The sequence below is a fragment of the Vombatus ursinus genome, unplaced genomic scaffold (genome assembly GCF_900497805.2).
Source record: "Vombatus ursinus unplaced genomic scaffold, bare-nosed wombat genome assembly UNPS02014801.1, whole genome shotgun sequence".
In the NCBI taxonomy this organism is placed as follows: domain Eukaryota; kingdom Metazoa; phylum Chordata; class Mammalia; order Diprotodontia; family Vombatidae; genus Vombatus; species Vombatus ursinus.
The window spans coordinates 2,632,134-2,652,076 of NW_020954579.1; the positions used below are offsets into that span (position 1 = coordinate 2,632,134).

The 19,943-nt window shown below is 44.3% G+C and overlaps 1 protein-coding gene across 3 annotated transcripts in view; it reads left to right on the forward strand.

The window, feature by feature from the left end:
• Window positions 1-19,671, forward strand: part of PIP4K2B (phosphatidylinositol-5-phosphate 4-kinase type 2 beta) — a 30,734-nt gene extending 11,063 nt beyond the window's left edge. For 2 of the 3 annotated variants that reach the window (XM_027872726.1, XM_027872727.1), the window contains exons 2-10: window positions 1,829-1,926; window positions 3,405-3,501; window positions 9,253-9,405; window positions 10,096-10,242; window positions 10,994-11,032; window positions 11,508-11,621; window positions 13,443-13,701; window positions 14,453-14,556; window positions 15,524-19,671. In XM_027872726.1, coding sequence (XP_027728527.1) covers window positions 1,829-1,926; window positions 3,405-3,501; window positions 9,253-9,405; window positions 10,096-10,242; window positions 10,994-11,032; window positions 11,508-11,621; window positions 13,443-13,701; window positions 14,453-14,556; window positions 15,524-15,604 — 1,092 coding nt within the window. In that variant the 3' untranslated portion in view covers window positions 15,605-19,671. Of the gene's footprint in view, window positions 1-1,828; window positions 1,927-3,404; window positions 3,502-7,919; window positions 7,997-8,273; window positions 8,431-9,252; window positions 9,406-10,095; window positions 10,243-10,993; window positions 11,033-11,507; window positions 11,622-13,442; window positions 13,702-14,452; window positions 14,557-15,523 lie in introns of all 3 variants that reach the window. The other variant, XM_027872729.1, reaches the window with a different exon arrangement.
• Window positions 19,672-19,943: the final 272 nt, after the last annotated feature.

A 19,943-nucleotide genomic window follows, 5' to 3' on the forward strand; every position in this document is an offset into this window, starting at 1 on the left:
AGATGTGTACAATTCAGATAGACTCATTGGGCCTCCCCACCATTTTACAGATGAAGAAATTGAGTCCCAGATAGGTGAAGTGACATACCTGAGTTGCCTAGATAGATTGGGAATCTCAGCTAACAAATATTGAGCCCTTTTTCTGTCCAGAGTTCTTATTGTTAGATACTGGAGGAGGAGGTATGATTTAAGTCAGGCCTTGAAAGAGTTTACAATATAGTAGCAATAATGTTGCATTGGTATAGCACTTAATAGTTACAAAGAACTTTTCTTGCATTATCTCATTTCATCCTCCAACTCTGGCAGGTATGTCGTTCAAATGGCATCATACTCATTTTATACCTGAGGAGTGAAATTGTTTGCCCATGATCACACAGCAAATAACTGAGAATCAAATTCCAGTCTTCTGACTTCAGTACTAATGCCTTTTTATTTTTTTTAATGTTTTATTGGTGCTCTTTTTTCCCTTGGATATCATTGTCACTTCCTAATGACACTTTCCCAATCTTTGTAACAAAGAGGTACGGTTTTTTTTTTCCTATTAAACATATTTTCACATTAGTCATGTTCTAAGGAAGAATTAGAACTAATAGGAGGAACCACTGGAAAGAGGAAACAAAACAAAATAGAAAAAAAAAGAGCAAATAGTATGCTTCAATCTGCATTCAGACTCCCTAGTTCTTTCTCTGGATGTGGATAGCATTTTCTATCATGAGACTTTTGGAGATGTCTCAGATCTTTGCATTGCTGAAAAGGGTTAAGTCTATTATCAACATTAGTCATTGCACAGTGTGGTTGTTACTGTGTACAATATTCTCCTGGTTCTGCTCACTTCACTCAGCATCAGTCTATACAAGTCTTCCCAAGTTTTTCTAAAGTCTGCCTGCTCATCATTTCTTATAGCACAATAATATTCCATTACATTCATAGACCACAACTTGTTCAGCCATTCCCCAATTGATGGGCAGTTTCAGTTCTTTGCCAGCACAGAGAGAGCTGCTATACATCTTTTTGTACATGTGGGGCCTTTTCCCATTTTTATGATCTCTTTGGGATACAGCCCTAGAAGTGCTGTTGCTGAGTCAAAGGGATGCCCATTTTTATAGCCCTTTGGGCATAGTTCCAAATTGCTCTGCAGAATGGTTGGATCAGTTCACAACTCTACCAACAATGCATTAGTGTTCAGATTTTGCCACATCTCCTCCAACATTGATCATTTTCCTGTTTTATCATGTTGGCCAATCTGATGGGTGTGATGTGGTACCTCAGAGTTGTTTTGATTTGCATTTCTCTAATCAATAGTGATCTAGAGCATTTTTTCATATGACTGTAGATGGCTTTATTTTCTTCATCTGAAAACTGCCTGTCCATATCCTTCAAAGAGGTACAGTTAAACATGACAAATCAGCCCAGTACTAACCATACAGACAGTATATGCCTGATTCTGCGCCTGCAGTGTTCCTCCTGTCTGATGAAGCGAGTTTCACCAGCAGTCTTCCCAAGTTGCAGTCCAGCCCCATTTGCACTATAACATGTCACCTATTTAGTAAGGGAGATGATGTGCACAAATTAATTATCTATGAGATTGAATGTTGTCAGTGCTATAAAGGAGGTACTTTAAGAGTTGAGAGAATAGAGAAATTGCTTTTTTTTTTTTTTTGGTGGCATTTGATCTCATTCTTGATGAATAAATCAGGTTTGAGAGAAAAGATGGGGAGTGGGATCGTGTTTGGCATTGGGCTCTTAGTTACTTAGGATAGAGTCCTCTTAAAGTCTTCTCTGGTGGCCGGCCTCGTCACAGTCACGAGCTCGTTGTTTTCTCCTGCAGATCAATGAGCTCAGCAATGTTCCAGTCCCAGTCATGTTAATGCCAGATGACTTCAAAGCCTACAGCAAGATCAAGGTGGATAATCATCTCTTCAATAAGTAAGTTCCTGGGGTCAGGTCTCCTGTTTGAAGGGCAGGCCTTCTATTCGGTCGGAGAACTTTGGAAGCCTGATCTTGTGCCAGTGACAGAGCCAGCATCTGTTAGGGGTGAGAGATAACACAAAAGCCGTAGACTTTAGCTGGCTCTTCCCTCCCTCAGTGTCTCTTGATCTGCCTTGCGTTGTCAGCAGTGCCATGAGGCTCCCCGTGGGCCTTCAGCTGGGCACCAACGACTCACTGGGGGCCAGTTTGGGTGGAAGTCAGCCCCCTGGTAGTTGAAGTGTCTAGTGTGGGGCTGCCAAGCTATCTTGATCTTGGGAATCCTGGCGTGTTTCTAGTCTGGAATACAGTCAAACTCCCTGTGGATACATCTCTCCTATCTCCTTTGAGTAGTATAGGAACAGTAAGCCTGGTGAGGTGCCCAAGGGCTCTGTCCAGGGTTACTTTTCCCATTTTTTGGTTAGGAAGCTAAAACATCTGGGCTTTCTCTCTAATGATGGAATGCAGGACCCCAGGAGCCTGTGCTCTTTGGAGATCTGTGTCCTTTGCTCCTACCATGGAACATCTACCTACTGCCCACCCCTCTTCCTTTGTGCTTTTGAATTCTGATTCAGTTTTCTTGAATTCCACAGCCCTCCCTTGCTTCAGCAACCTTACTGTCTTACCCCCACCATTCACAGAGACTTGAGTTTGGTTTTCGAACCTCTTTCAATGTCTCTTTGCCACAGGGAGTAATAAGAACACTTTGTTCTAGAAGCCATCTCCACATCACAGCTGCCACCGACTAAATTGCCACTTAGCTAAGGAGAGGCAGCAAAATCTGAGCAATTGTGTTCATTGTCAGCCTCTGGTTGGGAGTAGGGAAGGAGACTTTGGTATTCCTGGGGTTTGGGTGACATCCAAAAGGATCCAAGGACTTTGGGTCCATCACAGTTTCAGCATCCATTGACCCATTCCCATTGTTCTTGGACAGAAGCAGGGGGTCCCCTACCCTTTTGGGAGGAAAAGGCAGGGTACTGGCAATAAAATTCTCAAGCAGATTTCTGATCGTTAAATCCCAGAGTAGTGGGGAGGGTTGTATTTCCCTCCTTGCTGGGAACCCCATCAAACTGCAGAGGGGAGGAGGCACAGAAGCAGCAGTAAGCTAGGAGGCCTTCCAAGAAAAGTTTCAATCTTTTGGTAGGAGACTCATGTCTTAAAGCGCCAGGGCAAAAGTCATCTTCCTTTTGTGTGCTGACGAGAGGAAGGCAGAGTGCTTAGGCCATCCTGTCCCTCTCCAGGGCAGTGATCTGAGCACTTCCATTGGCAGCAAGTGATGATATTAACAAGGGTCAAGTTTGAAGATACTTGACATAATGTTGCTGCTCAGGGGCCTTTTAGCATGGTAGTGGAGGGGGGACTGGTTTGTGTGGGTTCTGCTGAAACCCAGTGGGCAAAAAGGTTTTGAAATTCAGGAAGACATCTCTACTTTTGCCTAGGGAGAACCTACCCAGCCGTTTTAAATTTAAAGAGTACTGCCCCATGGTGTTCCGAAATCTCCGGGAGAGATTTGGGATTGATGATCAGGATTACCAGGTAAGGGGTGTCTTTTTTCAAGGGAGCCTGAGGGTGGAATTGGTAGGGGGGTGTGGTGAAGACCTTAGTGGACAGGAAGCTTGAAGGAGCAATCCCCCAGGGAAATTCAGGTGCTAGTGCTGCTGGTAAAGGCACCACAGGCATAACCTTAGTTGAGAACAGGGCCTTGGCACTTGTCCTTGGACCCAGGAAAGCAGAGTCAGTAGGGCTGTTGGGAGGTTGAGCAATGGGATGGAAGAGGGAACTATGAAAGCCACTTCATTTTGGTCTGACATTCCCAGTCTAGGCTGAAGACCCCTTCTCCTTCGTAGTTTGACTTAAGAGAGAGTTTTTCCCAGCAAGAGATAAGAGGCTTCTTAAAGCAGATAAGACAGATTAGGAAAGGAAGACTTCAAGGCTAGTGTAACTTCTTTCCAGGTATGAGTGTCAGGTAATAAATAAACCCCTTATGATTGGGGGAGGGGGGCAGACAGGGTAGATTAACTGCCCCCTCCACTTGATGTCATTTGTGGGTTGAGGGAATCAGATAAACTGGGGGAAACTGATCCCATTATCAGAAACATTGGAGTGTGACTCATGCCTCATGGTTTCCTTTTCTCCTCCACCTCTTCAACAGCTTTCCAAGCTTTTCTGCCATACCTAGCAGGCCCTCCATCAACTGAGAACTGGGAAAGAGTGGAATTTTCCACCTCACCTACATAGTAATAAGAGATACAGTTGATTCTTAATTATCTGCAAGAACCAGGAGAGTATAGTTTGTTAAAATCTGTAAAGGATGCTCAAACCTCCATTTAGCTGTAGTAGTGGCCTCTCCTCTCCTCTGAGTAGACCTTTCACTGGCGCTGGTCTCAAGCAGCAGAATGGGCCTGGTACTCTCCTCCCCTCATCTCATCTCCAATCCTTGTCCCCTAGGTGGAGGCACTACACAAGTAGGTATATGGCTTTAAGGCAGAGACTAAGAAGAAGTAAGGAGGAAAAACCAAGCACTTGAATAATTAAAATTCAGTTGTATCCATATGCTACAGGAAGGTTACCCATGTCCTGTATTAGGATAGAGCCCAAATGAAAATCCTAATTTTAGGAAAGAAGCTTGAGGAGTTTTTGATCACTCTAGACACTGAAGTAACAGCAGGTTACCTTGCCATCATCACCCCTTTGCTGTGGCTTACTTCTCATCCCTTGTCTCACATCATGCTGCACACTGAACTTCTCAGCTGCCTTGCTGGGTAGATAGTTGTGCTGAGGATTGAGTAGGGTTTAAGGGGGATGATATAAATCAAGATTATTCAGAGCAGGAGCTATACTTTTCATCTTTTTGTTGATTAAAAGCCTTAGAAAAGAATGTTTTCTCTCTGTTTTACTTGGCCTTCCTGCCACATTGGTCTTTCCAGGTAGAAGGTTAGGAGTGGGAGCAGTAAACATGTATCCACTGAATTTCCACTAATTGAGAAAGAAAGTATAATACAGCAAAGCTTCCTCTCAGGCTTCGTGCCTCTCTTCTTGTTGGGCCTGAAAGCTCAGTCTGAGACTGGTTCTAACATTTATTTTCAGACAAGGACTTCCTCTAACCCTTTCAGTTCCCTTCCTCTCTTAACATATGAGGATTGGGCAGACCTAGGAGTAGCAATGTACCTAAACTGTCAGGACTCCTTTAGAGTTTAATTCTTTTTTTTTTCCCCTTTTTGGTGAGGCAGTCGGGGTTAAGTGACTTGCTCAGGGTCACACAGCTAATAAGGGTCATGTGTCTGAGACTGGATTTGAACTCAGGTTCTCCTGACTCCAAAGCCGGAGCTCTACCTTCTGTACCACCTAGCTGCCTCAAGATTGTAATTCTTCATAAGACCCCTCATTTCATGCCTCAGTTTTCCTTTAACAATGAAAGTGATCATATTTCTCTCCTAGGAATACTGAGGCCTATGTAAATTAACCCAGGGAAGTTTGGGGCAAGAAAACTTGAAAAAAGTAAGGAAGGCATCAAGTGAGAGAGAGAAGGAAAAGATACGCAAATTAAGCATTTTCTGTGACCAAATTTCCTGGGGATAAAATTTTTTCCAAATATTTGGAAATAGGTAAATATGGGCCTTATGTCTAAGAACAGCATTATTCAACATTCAAAAGAAACCTTTATTAAGTGCATGCTGTGTGCAAGGACTGTGCTAACCACTGAAGGATATAGAAAAAGACATAGTTCCTGCTTTCAAGAAATTTATGATTAAGTAGGGGAGATATGACATGTACACAAATACCCATCATAACAGAATGCGCTAAGCATGTAAGAGAAGTCCAAAGTACTTCCCTGCCCCACCACTTCCCTTTTCCTCTCCAAAATAATCCATTATTTTTCTGCTTGTCTGGCAAACAGAAAATCACTTTCTTTTCCCCTGACTTTCCAAAGGGTTGCTCTTCTTTTTAAAAGAAATTTGATGCTTTGACAAGAATTTTTATTGTCCTTTTTTGTTACCTCTTTCATTTCTGAATATATTTCTTCCCCCTCCTCCCAGTGAGCTTTCCCTTTTAACAAAGATTACAAAAGAAAAAAGAAAAAGAAATAGTTTAGCAAAACCAACCGGCACATTGATCATGTTTCGCAGTTTATGCATGGCTTCTTACCCATAGTTTCTCACCTCTGCAGTGATAGGAGGGCTGTATTTTTTCTTAATTGTTCTGCAGGACTAAGGTTGGTTCTTATATTAGCATAGCATTTATTTTTCTTTTACTGTTTTTTCCCCTGTTTCCATGGATATAATTCCATTTCCATTTTGTACATTATTTTCCTGGTTTTCCTTCAGACCGCATCAGTTCATAGAAGAGATTCCATGCTTCTCTGCTCATTTACCTTATGGTGCAAGATCATTCCATTATATTCATTAACCATCATTTGTTTGGCTACTCCTCAGCCAATGAGCACCTACTTTGCTTCCAGTTCATTGTCATGACAAAAAATACTGCAAAGACTGTATGTATAGAGAGGATTTCCTTTTTGGCTTTGACCTCTTTGAAGTTTGTGCCTAACAGCTCTCTGGATCAAAAAGTTTGCACATTTTAGTCACTTTTTAATTATCATAATCCCGGTTTGCTTTCCAGAATGTTTACCAGGGGTGGGGAAACTTCAGCCTTGAGGCCACATATGTTCCTCTAGGGCCTTGGATGTGACCTTTTGACCGAGTCCAAGTGTTACAGAACAAATCTTTTTATTAAGGGGATTTATTCTGTCAATTTTGGATTCTGTCAAAGGGCCGTACTTGAGGACCTAGAGGGCCACATGTGGCCTGCAGGCTACAGTTCCCCATCCCTGGTTTAGACCAATTCATAATTCCACCATCAGTTTATTAGTGTGCTCTTCCTGCATTGAATATTTTCATCTTCAGATAAATAATTTTCTTTGGACCAGACTCTCTTCCATGGCTGCTGTTGGCCTCTGTCCCCCAAATGAGATGGAGTCTTAAAAAGGAGCAGAGAGCCAAGAAGCGCCCTGGAACTCTGACAGCCGTAGTAGCTGCAAAGCTGGAGGCTGGAGGCTGGAGGCTGGAGGCTGGAGGCTGGAGGCTGGAGCAAGGGTAAATGCTGTCCAGTGAGAAGGGAAAGCCCGCTGCTATCTGCAGAGAGGGCCCAGAGGGTCAGGACCACAGGGAAACATTGTATGTTTCACTTGTTTCCTGGCACCGAGACAGTGCCTCTCAAGGGTTGTCTTCAGCTCTTCCATATGGCTTGGTGGGTTCATTCACTTCCACAGCTTCAGATATCATTTGTGTGCAGATGACCCCAAATAAACGTCTTCAACCTTGATTGCTCATCAGTAGTTCAGCCCACATCTATACGTGCCTTACATGTGGGTGTCTCACCGTATGCTTCAAACTCAATATGTCCAAAATCAAGCTTATCTTTCCCCTAAACTTTCCTTTAGTGGCACTACAGTTCACCTGTGCTAGAACAGGTAGTGTTACCTTTGCTTCTCCTTTCTTCCTTATGGGCCACATCCAGTTGATTACCAAATCCCATTGATTCTTCCTTTGTGGTGAGATACCAGTTTGTCTGAAAAAGATCTGGGGGTTTTAGTGGGTAGCAAACTTAGATGAGTCAACACTGTGATATGCTGATGTGGTCTTAGCCTACATTAAAAGGGGCAGAACCTCCAGGAATAAGAAAACTAAAGTCCCTCTCTACCCTGGTCAGACCTCATCTAGAGTAATGTTCAGCTCTGGGCACCACAGTTTAAGGAAGACATTGATAAGTTGCAGAGTGTCCAGAATGGTGAAGAGCCATGTCCAGTAAGTCTGTGTCATATGAAATTCGGTTGAAAGAACTAGGAATATTTAGCCTAAAGAAAACAAGATGCAGGAGGGAACCCGATAGCTGTCTTTGAGTATCCGAAGGACTGTCATGTGGAAGAGAATGAGACTTCTTTTGTATGTTCTCAGAAGGCAGAACCAGGAGCAATGAGTGGAAATTGCCAAGGGGCCAGTCTAGGCTTGGAGTCAGGAGAAACTTCCTCCCAGTAAAAGCTGCCCAAAAGTAGACAGTACCACTTCAGGAAGAGCATTATAGGATGCCTCCCAGCAGATATTAGAGATCCACTTGTCAGGAGTATTCTGGGTAGTAAGGGATTCCTTTTAGGTATGGGTTGAACTAGTTGGCTCCTGGGGTCCCTTCCAGCTCCAGAGTTCTGTGATTTTGTGATCTCTGGTGGCTGCCCCTTACTCTAGGCCCATTGTCACCTGCCAGGACTGTTGCAATAGCCTCCTTCTAACACACCTTCTTTCTCCCTCTTCCAGTCCATCCTTCACATTACCCGATGAATATGCTTTATTCATAGCTTTGGTCAAATTCTCAAAAACCTCTGCTCATGCTCTCTTCACTTGGCTCCCTATGGTGCACCAACTGACATTTAGGCTTCTTTGCTGGGCACCCATGGCTCTCCAGCCAAACCAGGTCCATCACTTTCCCACCTTTGAGGCTTGGTGTGAACTGGAATATTGATTCTCTCTCTCTTCACCCTTTAAAGCCCAACTCAAATGTCACCTTATACAATACAACTTCCTCTAATTTCCCCTTTAGGTTAAACCTTTTCCTCCTGTACCTCAAACTTAATTTTGTACTTCTTTCATGAAATTGTGTGTTATTTTGTACATCTCTGTAGTTCGATTCTTTTACCAAACTGTTAGCCTGGCATGAAGCTTTGAACTGAATATGTATTTCATATATTTTTAATTGAATTGAAAAAACAACACCCAATTTATATCTTGGTATTCATGGGAGATAGAAGAGCAGCAGGAGATAATTGGGAATGGGATTAATCTTCTCTGGTACAGATAGGGAAACTGAGGATAATCTATATGAAGTGACTTCTAGAAGTCACACAATATATCAGGATCAGGATAGAAGCCAGGCTTTCCACCATTTCCATCTAGGACTTTGACCAGGAGGCTCTACCTTTAGTTTGCAAGGAAGCTCATTGGAACTAGAATTGAAGGAAAGACCTTTTCCCGTAATTCTCTCTCCATACCAGCCCCAGAATGGAGGAGGGGGGAGGGAAAAAAAGGGGACTCTACAGGCAGCACTGTTTCTGTTACTCAAAACTCTTTGGAGGTTGCACATTTCCTTTAGGAAATATGTGAGCAGCATTGGGAGTTCCTGTGTCCTCATACTTGACTGCAGGGGCCGGGGTTGGGGGGGAGTTGGACCCGTTAAAAGGAGATACCTAGTACCAGTTGGGGTCCCAAGGCCAGCCTAACTTTTGACTTGGTCTGCCAGAACTCAGTGACACGCAGTGCCCCCGTCAACAGTGACAGTCAGGGCAGATGTGGAACACGTTTCCTCACCACCTATGATCGTCGATTCGTCATCAAGGCCGTGTCAAGTGAGGATGTGGCAGAAATGCACAACATCCTAAAGAAATACCACCAGGTACATTGAGGCCCGAGTCTGAGCTGTGAGGGGGTGGGGGGGAAACGGGGTGGCCCAGGGGGAACAGTTGAGAAAGGCCATGGCAGGAGGAAGCATCTTACTGGAGAACAGGGGGTGCCTTCTAATAGCCGAGCCACTGCCCCTCTCCTGACACCTGCCCTAAAATAGATGAAGACGCTACTGACTCATCCCAGCCTCCATCACTGACACTTTGGCACTAGCCTTGTCCCTTTCTAAGGAGGCTCTTCCATCTGGAGTGACCCTCCAGGCTGTCTGGGAACCATCTGAAAAGGAGCCTGGCTCGCACGTTCCCAAGACTCTTCATACTTGGTAGCCCTAGTGGGGTAGTAGCTGAGTCAGTGCTGGAGAAGCCATGGAGAGAGACAGGGAAGGGGGTTGAGGGATGGAGTGGAAGGAGCAGCTCTGGTCCCAGGATGAGGCTGGAACTTAAAACAAAGGGCTAGCCCATTTTCTCAGCAAGTTGCACCTCAAACTGGGCCCTTATAACACTCCTTTGTTAGGGATTCATTGGAAAGAGGGCTGAGGGGGACCTATGTCCAGCTTCTTGAGGGATAGACACCCAGAGGTGCTAATGTGATGTGTCCGGGGAGGGGCCCATCTGTCCTGGGGTGTGTCCAGCTGTTATTCCTACCTTTTTTTTCTTCCTGTTCTCATCCCCTCCCATTCTAGTTCATAGTGGAGTGTCACGGAAACACCCTTTTGCCCCAATTCCTGGGCATGTACCGCCTGACTGTGGATGGTGTGGAGACCTACATGGTGGTCACTAGGAATGTGTTCAGCCACCGGCTGACTGTGCACCGGAAGTATGATCTCAAGGTATAGCACCCATGGGGCCCGTGGGCTCCCATACCCAGTGAGGTCCAGTGAGATAATGTGTGGTGAGCCTGAGGTACCGTACAAATATGAATTGGTATTCTCCAGGCATGTAAGATAGCTGGAGGAGCTGTGGCCTGCCTGAGAAGATAGCTTGGGGAGGAGGGGGTGGTTCTCTGCACTTTATGTCCAGATGTGTCCTGTGCCATGTTCCCTTCCTGTGCCTCAGAGCCAGCCTGGGGCTCAGCATGTGGTGGACAGGAGGCTAGTTGCAGCCTGCTTTTAACCCCCAAAGTTTTTGTCCTTTATGTACAAAGAGGATAACCTTGGCCCACTCTTAGTGGGATGCGCACAGTGAGGCATGAGAGTGCAGACAGCTTGGGATGAGTTGTCCGTGCAGTCACCTGGTCTTGCTTTTGACCTAAGGTCACATGATTTTAAGCCAGTGGCCTGAGTCTGGGGTATAATTTGTGGTTGCAGAACTTCTTTTTTTCCCCCCATATGAAATTTAACTGGCCTATTCACACATCGGACTTATAAAGTTATATTAATACCACAGTTCTAACAAACTCTGCGCAGTTCTTTGTTTCTTGTTTCTCCCAGCCTTCCCTCCATTCCCCTCAGAGGCCAGGCCAATCTGCTTTCTCAGTAGACTTAACTTTTCCATCCTCCCGTAAGATATACAGTGTATTTGCCTCTTCTTCCCACCCATCACAAGGGATTCATCTTGCTCTTCTTTTATCTTCCTCTTCAGGGCTCCACTGTCTCCAGAGAAGCAAGCGACAAAGAAAAGGTAGGCTACGGTGCTTAGTATCCACAGTCTAGAGGTCTGGAGTGGGTTCAGTGGGAATGAATTAAACATTCTTTCTATTGGCAAGACCCTCTAGGGACTGTGCTGTTTATCCCCTTAGCTCTAGGCCTGAGCCCAGCCTAGCCCAGGTGGCCTGGGAGAGAGGGGAGATGTGTTATATTTAGAGAATGAGATTCCCACAAGGCTCCTCAGCCTTAGCAGGAAATTCTTCCATATAACTAACCTAACATCTTCCTGCTTTGTTTCTAGGCCCTTGTCGCTACCTTTTTCTTGTTGCTCATCTCTGGGCTCTCCCTGGGTTCTTCTAGAAGCTAGGACTGAGACTTGCTGGCAGGGGCTGGTGACCGTGCAGGCTGAGCATCTGTGTCTCAAACATTCTGACACTCCCCTCCTCCCCTGGGGTGGATGAGTCTGAGGGTTGCCCTGCCTGCCTGACACTGCCCTCCCCCTCCCACAGGCCAAGGATTTGCCGACCTTCAAAGACAATGATTTCCTCAATGAAGGACAGAAGTTGCATGTAGGAGAGGAGAGTAAAAAGAATTTCCTGGAGAAATTAAAACGGGATGTGGAGGTAATAAACATGGCTGTCTTCCTGCTTGGGAGGAGGTGGGAGGTGAGCCGGGGCAACACCTCCCTTCAGGGCTACACCCACCTAAGTCACTAGGGAACCTCCTTTTCCCTGATTAACTCCATCTAACTGTGTTCCTGTCATCCCAGCCCAACTGTTATATTACAGGTCTATTATGTTTACATTTTAATATTGCTTAAGAGATTTTGTGTATGTGCTTTTACCTCTGCAAATAAATTATGAGTTTCCAGAGAAGAAGGACCATGTCATCTTCTCCTATTTCTGCTCCTTTTTTTTAAACAAGTATTTATTAGGCACTTGTTATGTACCAGGCACTGTGCTGAATGCTTTATAAATATTATCTTTCTTGATCCACACAACAACCCTGAGAGGGAGGTGCTGTTATATTATCCTTATTTCATAATTGAGGAAACTGGGGCAGACAGAGATTAAGTGAATTGCACAGGGTCACATACCTAGTAAATGTCAGAGGCCAAATTTGAACTCAGGTCTTTATGGTTCCAAGCCCAGCACTCTGTGCAATATGGTGCCATCTAGCTATAGCTCTTGTTTTTCCTTACATAAAATTTGTTTTTTACATAAAAAGTATAGCCAGCACCTGCTTTTAAATCAATTAATTTATGAATTCATTGTGTTTTTTGAGAAACATATGTTAGTATTAAAACAGCTTAAAGAAATGTCATGGCATTTCTGAAGCAGCTGTTGTAGAGTGGAGAGAGTGCTGGGTCTAGAGTCAAGAACACCTGAGTTCAAATTTGGCCTTTGACATTTACTAGGTGGGTGACCCTGGGCAAATCACTTAACCTTTGTTTGCCTGAGTTTCCCCAAATGTAAAATACGGATAATAACAACACCTATCTTGAAGTGCTGTTGTGAAGATGAAATGAGATAATATTTGTAAATCGCTTAACAGGTACCTGGCACATAGTGGGTGCTCTATAAATGCATATTCCCTTCCCTCCTCTTTCCTTCATGGCTCTCTTTTAAAAAAAATCAGTTTTGATTCTTCCATATTTTAATATTGGCATAGTTTCCTATTGCCCTCTTACCTTATGCTAATAGTGAAAAGTAAGTTGAATTTGGAGTCAAGAAGACCTGAGTTCAGATTCCACTTTTGACATTTACTAGCTATATGTTCATAGTCAAGTCATTTAACATCTGGGAAGCTCAGTTTCCTCATATGTAAAATGGAAACAAGGAAATATCTTCCTCACAGTGTTGTTGTGCACTTTAAAAATCTCAAACTACTTTATAAATGTCAGTTATTATTAATAACCCTAATAATAATAACAACAATAATAAGCTAGTATGGCTTCAGAACAGTGCACTAGCCTTCATATACAGAGATTACACACCTAACTCACCGAGGGCTGTGGCTTGTTCTCCAGGGCCCAGATGTATTCTCCCTCCCTGTTTGTAATCTATGTGTCACATCTGGATAACAGCCTAGGGTGAAGGGTCATTTGTGGCCATTGGCAAATTAGCTAGAGCTCCAAGTTCTGTCCTCATTAATAAAGTGCTTGTAGGTGAAAGTACTTGCTGATCAGCTGATCCCAGAGTGCATTTCTGTTTTCTAGGGCCTCGGAATACTCCAAGGGAACTAAGAATTAAGGGAAGAGGTGGGAATTGTTGGTATAAATCTGTTGCCTTCCAATAGGGTGAAGTTTTTCTCTTACCCTTGGTGCCTTCCTCCCCTCTCCCGGCCTCCTTTCCCATTTAATTTTCTGTCCTGTTCATCCTTTCCGCTTTATAGAACCGATTGGAACTTTCCATATAATCTCTTCCTTCTCTTTTCTCCCTTAGTTCCTGGCTCAGCTTAAAATCATGGATTATAGCCTTCTGGTGGGCATCCATGATGTGGACCGGGCGGAGCAGGAAGAGATGGAAGTGGAGGAGCGGGCAGAGGATGACGAATGTGAGAACGATGGGGTGGGTGGCACCCTGCTGTGCTCCTACGGGACACCCCCTGACAGCCCTGGGAACCTCCTCAACTTCCCCCGATTCTTTGGCCCTGGGGAATTTGACCCATCTGTGGATGTTTATGCCATGAAGAGCCATGAAAGTAAGTAGGAGCACTGCTCTCTCACCCCATATCTTCTCCAGTCCCACGGCCAGAGAACCTTGTCATCTGGGAGAGCTGCTGCTGGTGGCAGCTACAGCATAACAGCCAGAGCTCTGCTCTGGGGATCCACACAGGGCCCGGATGCTGCAGCTTCTTCCCTGCACATCCTTAGACGAGTCATTTCTGGCTGGGTTATCTCCAGGGTCCCTTTCAGCTCTCAGCTTTAGGTCTTCCCCTCTCTTTGGCTTCTGCCATCGGTCACTGGGTTCATGAGCTGTCTCCATGCCCTCTAAGGTCCCTGTGTCGGTTCTATGTTACATCTAGTAACTCATTTTTCTAAGGGTTCCTTTCTCAACCTTGTGGAATCTCCTCAGGATGGGAGAGGGGAAGGGGTTTCAAAGTAGAATTTGCTTTCATCTGCCTTCCTTGAAGCATCATGATCATGTTGTGGAAAGTGGGAGAGATGGGGCTCCAGGAGGATAATATTTCAGGTGTCTTTGACCTGTGGATAGGTAGTTTGGGAGGGTTTCTGAGGTACCTAAAAGCAAAGACCTGAAAACACCCCAGGAGTAGACTGGACCAGCTTATCTGACCTCTCTGCCTCACAGCTTATGAGGATACAGTAAAATAGTCATTGAGAAGGTACTCTAAGAAGATGTCCAGGGAGGATTCGAGAATCTCTGAGTTTCATGTCTGGGCTAGGTGTTTTATGTCTGACTCTGTCATTTCCTGCTCTCCATTTTCTTGCCAGATGCCCCTAAGAAAGAGGTGTATTTCATGGCCATCATTGACATCCTCACACCCTACGACGCCAAGAAAAAAGCTGCACATGCTGCCAAAACAGTGAAACATGGGGTGAGTCTGTCCTGTTCCAGTTCAGGCAGCAGCAAGGGGGAGACCTTGAGGAGGGATCTCAGAGGTTCCTTGTGTCTGAACGATGATCCCTTCTGCCAGCAATGTTCCAAGGGGGCTTCTCGAGATGTGGGGGCCCATCTCCTCCCCAAAACTGGTCTCCTTCTCGGTCTCTCTAATGGTTAAGAAGTTTTTCCTCGCCTCAAACCTCATTCTGCCTTTCTACCTTCCATCCATTGCTGCCCTTCATCCAAGCAGAGCTTCCTTCTTACATGTGGTAGTCCTTCAGTGCGTGAAGGCCGCTGTTATTTCCTCCCTAAGTTTTCTCTTCTCTAGGATAAATGTCCTTAATTTGATCAACTAATGCTCATGTTCTCCAGACCTGGCGCTGAGAAGTGGGGTGGTTTGGGACCTGCTGCCCCCTTCCTAGCACAGAATGGGCTGCAGGGAAAGCTGCTGTTTCTGTTTGTCCTCCAGTCCCTCCAGGCAGGTGGACTTACCTTGGCCTTATTTATCTTGCACTTGCACCTGCTTCTTTTCCCAGAGGGTTCCTTAAGATGTTGTGCATCTCACCTGGCAGCTTGTAATAACTTTGTTTTTGTATTTATACTGCTCCCTAAAGGTCTCTTTCCCTCCGGATTTAAATCCATTGTTCTGCAAAATAAAACATTAGAAAGATCTGGGACCTTCACCCGTCATCTCCCCACATACTTACCTCCCAGCTTTGTTATAGGCCTGAGGGGAAGGGAATCTCAGCTTGAATGAGACCTGCACTGAGAGAAATAGAAAAAAGCCAGGTCCAGTGCAGAAGAATCACTTAACACTCAAAAATTGTTTTCAAGAGTCTGTGTTTTATATAAATTTATACCAGTTCTATGCTGACCACATGCAGATACGTAGGGCCCTTCCTAATTCAGCAAGTCTATGACCCTTTGGTACCATTCTTTAACATGTCCTTTATGCATTGCAGGCTGGGGCGGAAATTTCAACAGTGAACCCTGAGCAGTACTCCAAGCGCTTCAATGAATTCATGTCCAATATCCTGACATAGTCATCATCTGCCTGCAGCCAGAACCAGAGTGCTGGGGTGGGATCTGGGAAGGAAAGGAGGAACAACAGGTGGAGAGCTGAGGTGTGGGGGGAGGGGTGAGCTTCAGAGGAGAGACGTAACAGCCTGCAACACTGTACAAGACACTGTAGCAGCGTGTGCAAGTGAGAGAGAGAGAGGGAGAGTGTGTGTGTGTGTGTGTGTGTGTGTGTGTGTGTGTGTGTGTGGTAAAACTTTATGGGAATCTTCATCTTCTGTGCACCCTTGATTCCCCCACTTGACCCTGGTGGAAAAGTGGCTCTCTCTGTTACTGAGACACCCAGAGGCTGGACAGGGCTCCGTTGGGTTTATTTGGGTTTTGTTTTTCAAATCGCATTGCTTCAACATTGCTATTTATAATGTTGTGTGCAAATCATCCTGTTCTTCCCCACCCCAACTCCCTTTTAATGAAAAAGCCCTAGTAGCCCTCCCTGCATGGGGACCTTTTAGAGCAAAGCACTATGACATCAGAAAGGAGAATGCCAGTAACTTCTAAACCTCTTAGGGGGGTTTGGTTGGATGGATTTTTTTTTTTTAACTAGGGTATCGAGTGCAGCTCTTCCCACTGCCTACCATGCATAGAAATTAAAAAACGAGATTGTTCTTCCATCTACACTTGTTCCCTTCCCCCAGCCCCCCACATGGTCCAACACAGGCCATGGGGGACTGATGGCCGAAGATGTCAGAGTTTGGTGGAGTCCATCCACAGGGGAGGGTGGTGGCTTTTGGAGCCATTTGTTTTAAAAGAAACTGCACATGCCCATAGAATCATGGCAGATGTCTCCTTCTCCAAGCCTGCCTCCCAGTGGATCCCAGAAGTAGAAAGTGCGCCTATAGATATTATCATCATGTATTCAGTTATTTTTCCCTTCTAAGGAACTGAAGTGTGAAAGTCACCTAAAATCTTGTGTACTTCTTCTCTTTGAATCTAATCCCCTCCCACCCCCCACCCCCCCCAGCAAGCCTTATTTTATTTTGGACATATGTGTGTCCGAGTTCTTAGCCTGGGGAAAGTGGAAATGTTCCTTCAAGAGTGTCCCCTCCAGTGAGATCTTTCCAAGCCAAGTGCTGTCATGTAGATGTCTTATTCTTCAACCCCTGGTGCAGCCTTCAGAAGCTAATGAGGCTAATGAGCAAGAGAGTGCCCCTTTTCTATCTGCACCTTCCTCCCAATGGCCCAGGAGTCATTTGTGGAAACATTTCCAGGAAGTTAAAATTAACGTGCTTTGTAACATGTGTGACCAAGATCTAGCACCATCTGGGATGACTTTTTTTTCCCCCACATACACCTGGATTCCTAGCTACTTTAGCATCCATTGGTCTTCACATTTAGAAGTGACAGGCTTCTTCAACTTCATTTTGGGCTCTCTCCTACCTCAGGGGTCCTCATGATTTACTTTTGTTTCAGAAATGAGCCAGGCATAGGTCTCCATGAGGTCAAGGAGTTTTACTTTTTCAAAGAGAGAAAGCTTAGCCACAAGGCACCCAACCAAGTGAAGATACTGATTTGGTGTGGGGGGAGGATGACATTCTCACATCTCTGTACCTAGGTTTGGGCAACCAGGGCAAGTAGTGGTGAAACTTGTAAATAGTATTGTAAGACAATATGGTTTGCCACACCCTTTGGAATGGAGTTTGATTTTCTTTGTTGTAAGGAGAGGTAGTTTAGACTCAGCTTCTGTGGCAGGAATGGGAAGCTTTTGTCCTCCACCCTTTTGATCTGGATTCATTATAGGAATGGCTTAGAGATGGATAGATTAGACTCATCTCTGCCCTGTGCTTCTTGGATGAAACTCGAAGGGGTGGTGGGTACAGGGTTGCTTGGATCAGCTGTCTGCACCAAAGCTTCCAAGGTGACAAGGGGCAGAACTTGGAACCAAATGACCTGCAGAAAGCCAGTCAGACCTAGGAAAGGAATTATGTAGGAATGATCTTTGGACTTGATCCCATCCCCAAATCAAGAATGAAAAATTGGATCTGATTCTAGACCTCTGTTGTCTGAAAAGTTTGGAAGATTATGTCTTCCCAACACTATATATCTTGATCATGTTTCCATAAGGTGTATACAAAGTGCAGATGTGATTTTATCATTTAAAGATATACCATCCAGGTATCTAACTTGTTTAACATTACAGTTTAAAATTTTTTTTGTATATTGTTTACATTTTCTGAGAGGTAGCATTCTGTTTCAAATGCTCATTTTGTTTCTAGACAGTATTTTTGGTTGTCTCCCAGCCACAAGGTTAAGAGTTACCAACATTTGAGATGTGGTTTTGTTTTTTGTTTTTTTTTTTTTTAAGGGTTATAGGCCTTTACTCACCGCATTTTCCTAGTATTTTCAAAATGTTAGGTTTGGCCCTTTGGAATTAGAGTATTTAAAAGCTAATCAGCGTGATTTATTCAAGTTTTCTCATTTTTTAATGGTTAAAAAAATGTAGAAAAAAGGAAGGGAACTGGTGGTGTTCAAAGGCTGTCTCCCCCACATCCTTTGGGTGGGTGGAGTCCAACCCTCCCCTACTCCCCCCCCTTTTTGTTATGATTTTGCACAGAAGAGATGAGAAGCTGTTACAGTCTTAAAGCATTTGGAAGCAATTGTGGAGTCTCTGGAGATTAAAGGCTTAAAACAGGAAAGGCAGAATGAGATGGAAGTTAAGAGGGTTTGTCTTCCCTTCTCTCCTTTAAGGGACTGGATAACATGTATTCCTAATGACATGTGTCCTTCTCTTCAGACCTTTCTATTTGAATGTCCATGGCTGCAAATGAGAATCCAGTAGGCTCCTTGTCACAGTGAAGAATTACTTATACCTCCACAATAAAGACCACTACCTGAAGGCCCTGGCCTCTTTAAACTCAATGACCACTAATCTTTGCATGCATTCATGCCCCACCCCTCACTTCACAACACACACGAACACAAGCCCCCTCTTTCTTTCCACCCCTCGTGTTTGGCGGATGAAAAGATATTCCAGTAAGTTATCAGCCCCCCAGACCAGGCTGCAGCATGCCTACATCCTTCAAGTTATTCTATCAAGAGGGTTGGTAGCCTATAGCCCATCTCTAGTCTCCCACTAATTCTATGGTGTCTGACTTATAGTAGGTAAAGAGGCTGCTAACCCCATTAAACGTCATACTCTCCTGTTCTTGTATCTCAGGACAGGGCCTCCCCAGCTGGTGCTTCTGACACACATTTATGTTCTGGGTGGAAGAGGATATTCCTTTGTCTTTGCCCTTCTTATCACAAGAAAAAAGAGAAAAATCTTATTTTAAATTTAGAATGGAGGAAATTATTAGAATCATTCTTATGTAAAGCAGCCCCCTTCATAAATATATATGAAGGAGAACAGAATTGTAGACTCTCCCACATGAACTAAAAGGCTGGGGGAGAGTTGGACAGATTCAATTTTTTAAGCACAGAGAGCAAAGGGAAAAAAAATTATATTTCAGCAAATACTGAGGGCCAGTGGATGGCTCATTTCAAAAGAGCCAGTTCCCTGTATCTGAAACATGGCAACTCTTTAAGATCACACCAGAAAATCTGCAATCACCATGCTTTTTTTCCCTTCTCAAGTCTTTACTTAAAAGTATTCTTACCATCTCTTGGTGTCATGCCCATATCTCCCAGGAAGCTTGGGGTGGTAGATCTTAAGGAAGGGGAGCTAACTTACAGAAGGAATTTTTCTCCCTGCTCAGTCACTTTGTAAAAGAGATTGAGTGTGATGCCTCCAAAGGAATAAGTCCAGGATTGCTCCTTAACTGGTGTCACACTTTTTAGCACAGTGGGATCATTGCAATTGAAACAAAATATGAATAAAGTTTTAGGTTCACCTCTTTGGGGGAAGGGAAAAACTCCACCAATCATGACATCTAGATTACCCACCGTTTCCATTTTTTAAATAGGAATTTTCGGTCCTCTGTGCTTGTCTGTTTGCTCGGAGAAGTTTGAGACCCTATTACTGTTTTGAAATGCATGCATGTTACAAGATGAATCTCTGACCCGAGGAAAAAAAAAATAAAACTCCAAATTTTGTGTACATCTTTTCTTCACTATGGTTTTTGTGCCCACCTTGGAGTAAAGTGTAAAGTAGCATTTTACCTTCCAGTTTGCAAAGCCAACTTTAGCTCTGCCTCAGTTTGGAGAAGGGATGTAGCAAATGCCATTTCTACATACTTGATTAGACTACTAGCTTAAAATGGCAGTGCAGCTAGAGCCTCTTTATTGTATCCTATCACTTCTCCCAACTCCTCCACTCTTTGTTTGCCTTCAACAAGATCTAGATACATGCCAGTCCTCACAGAGCCCAAT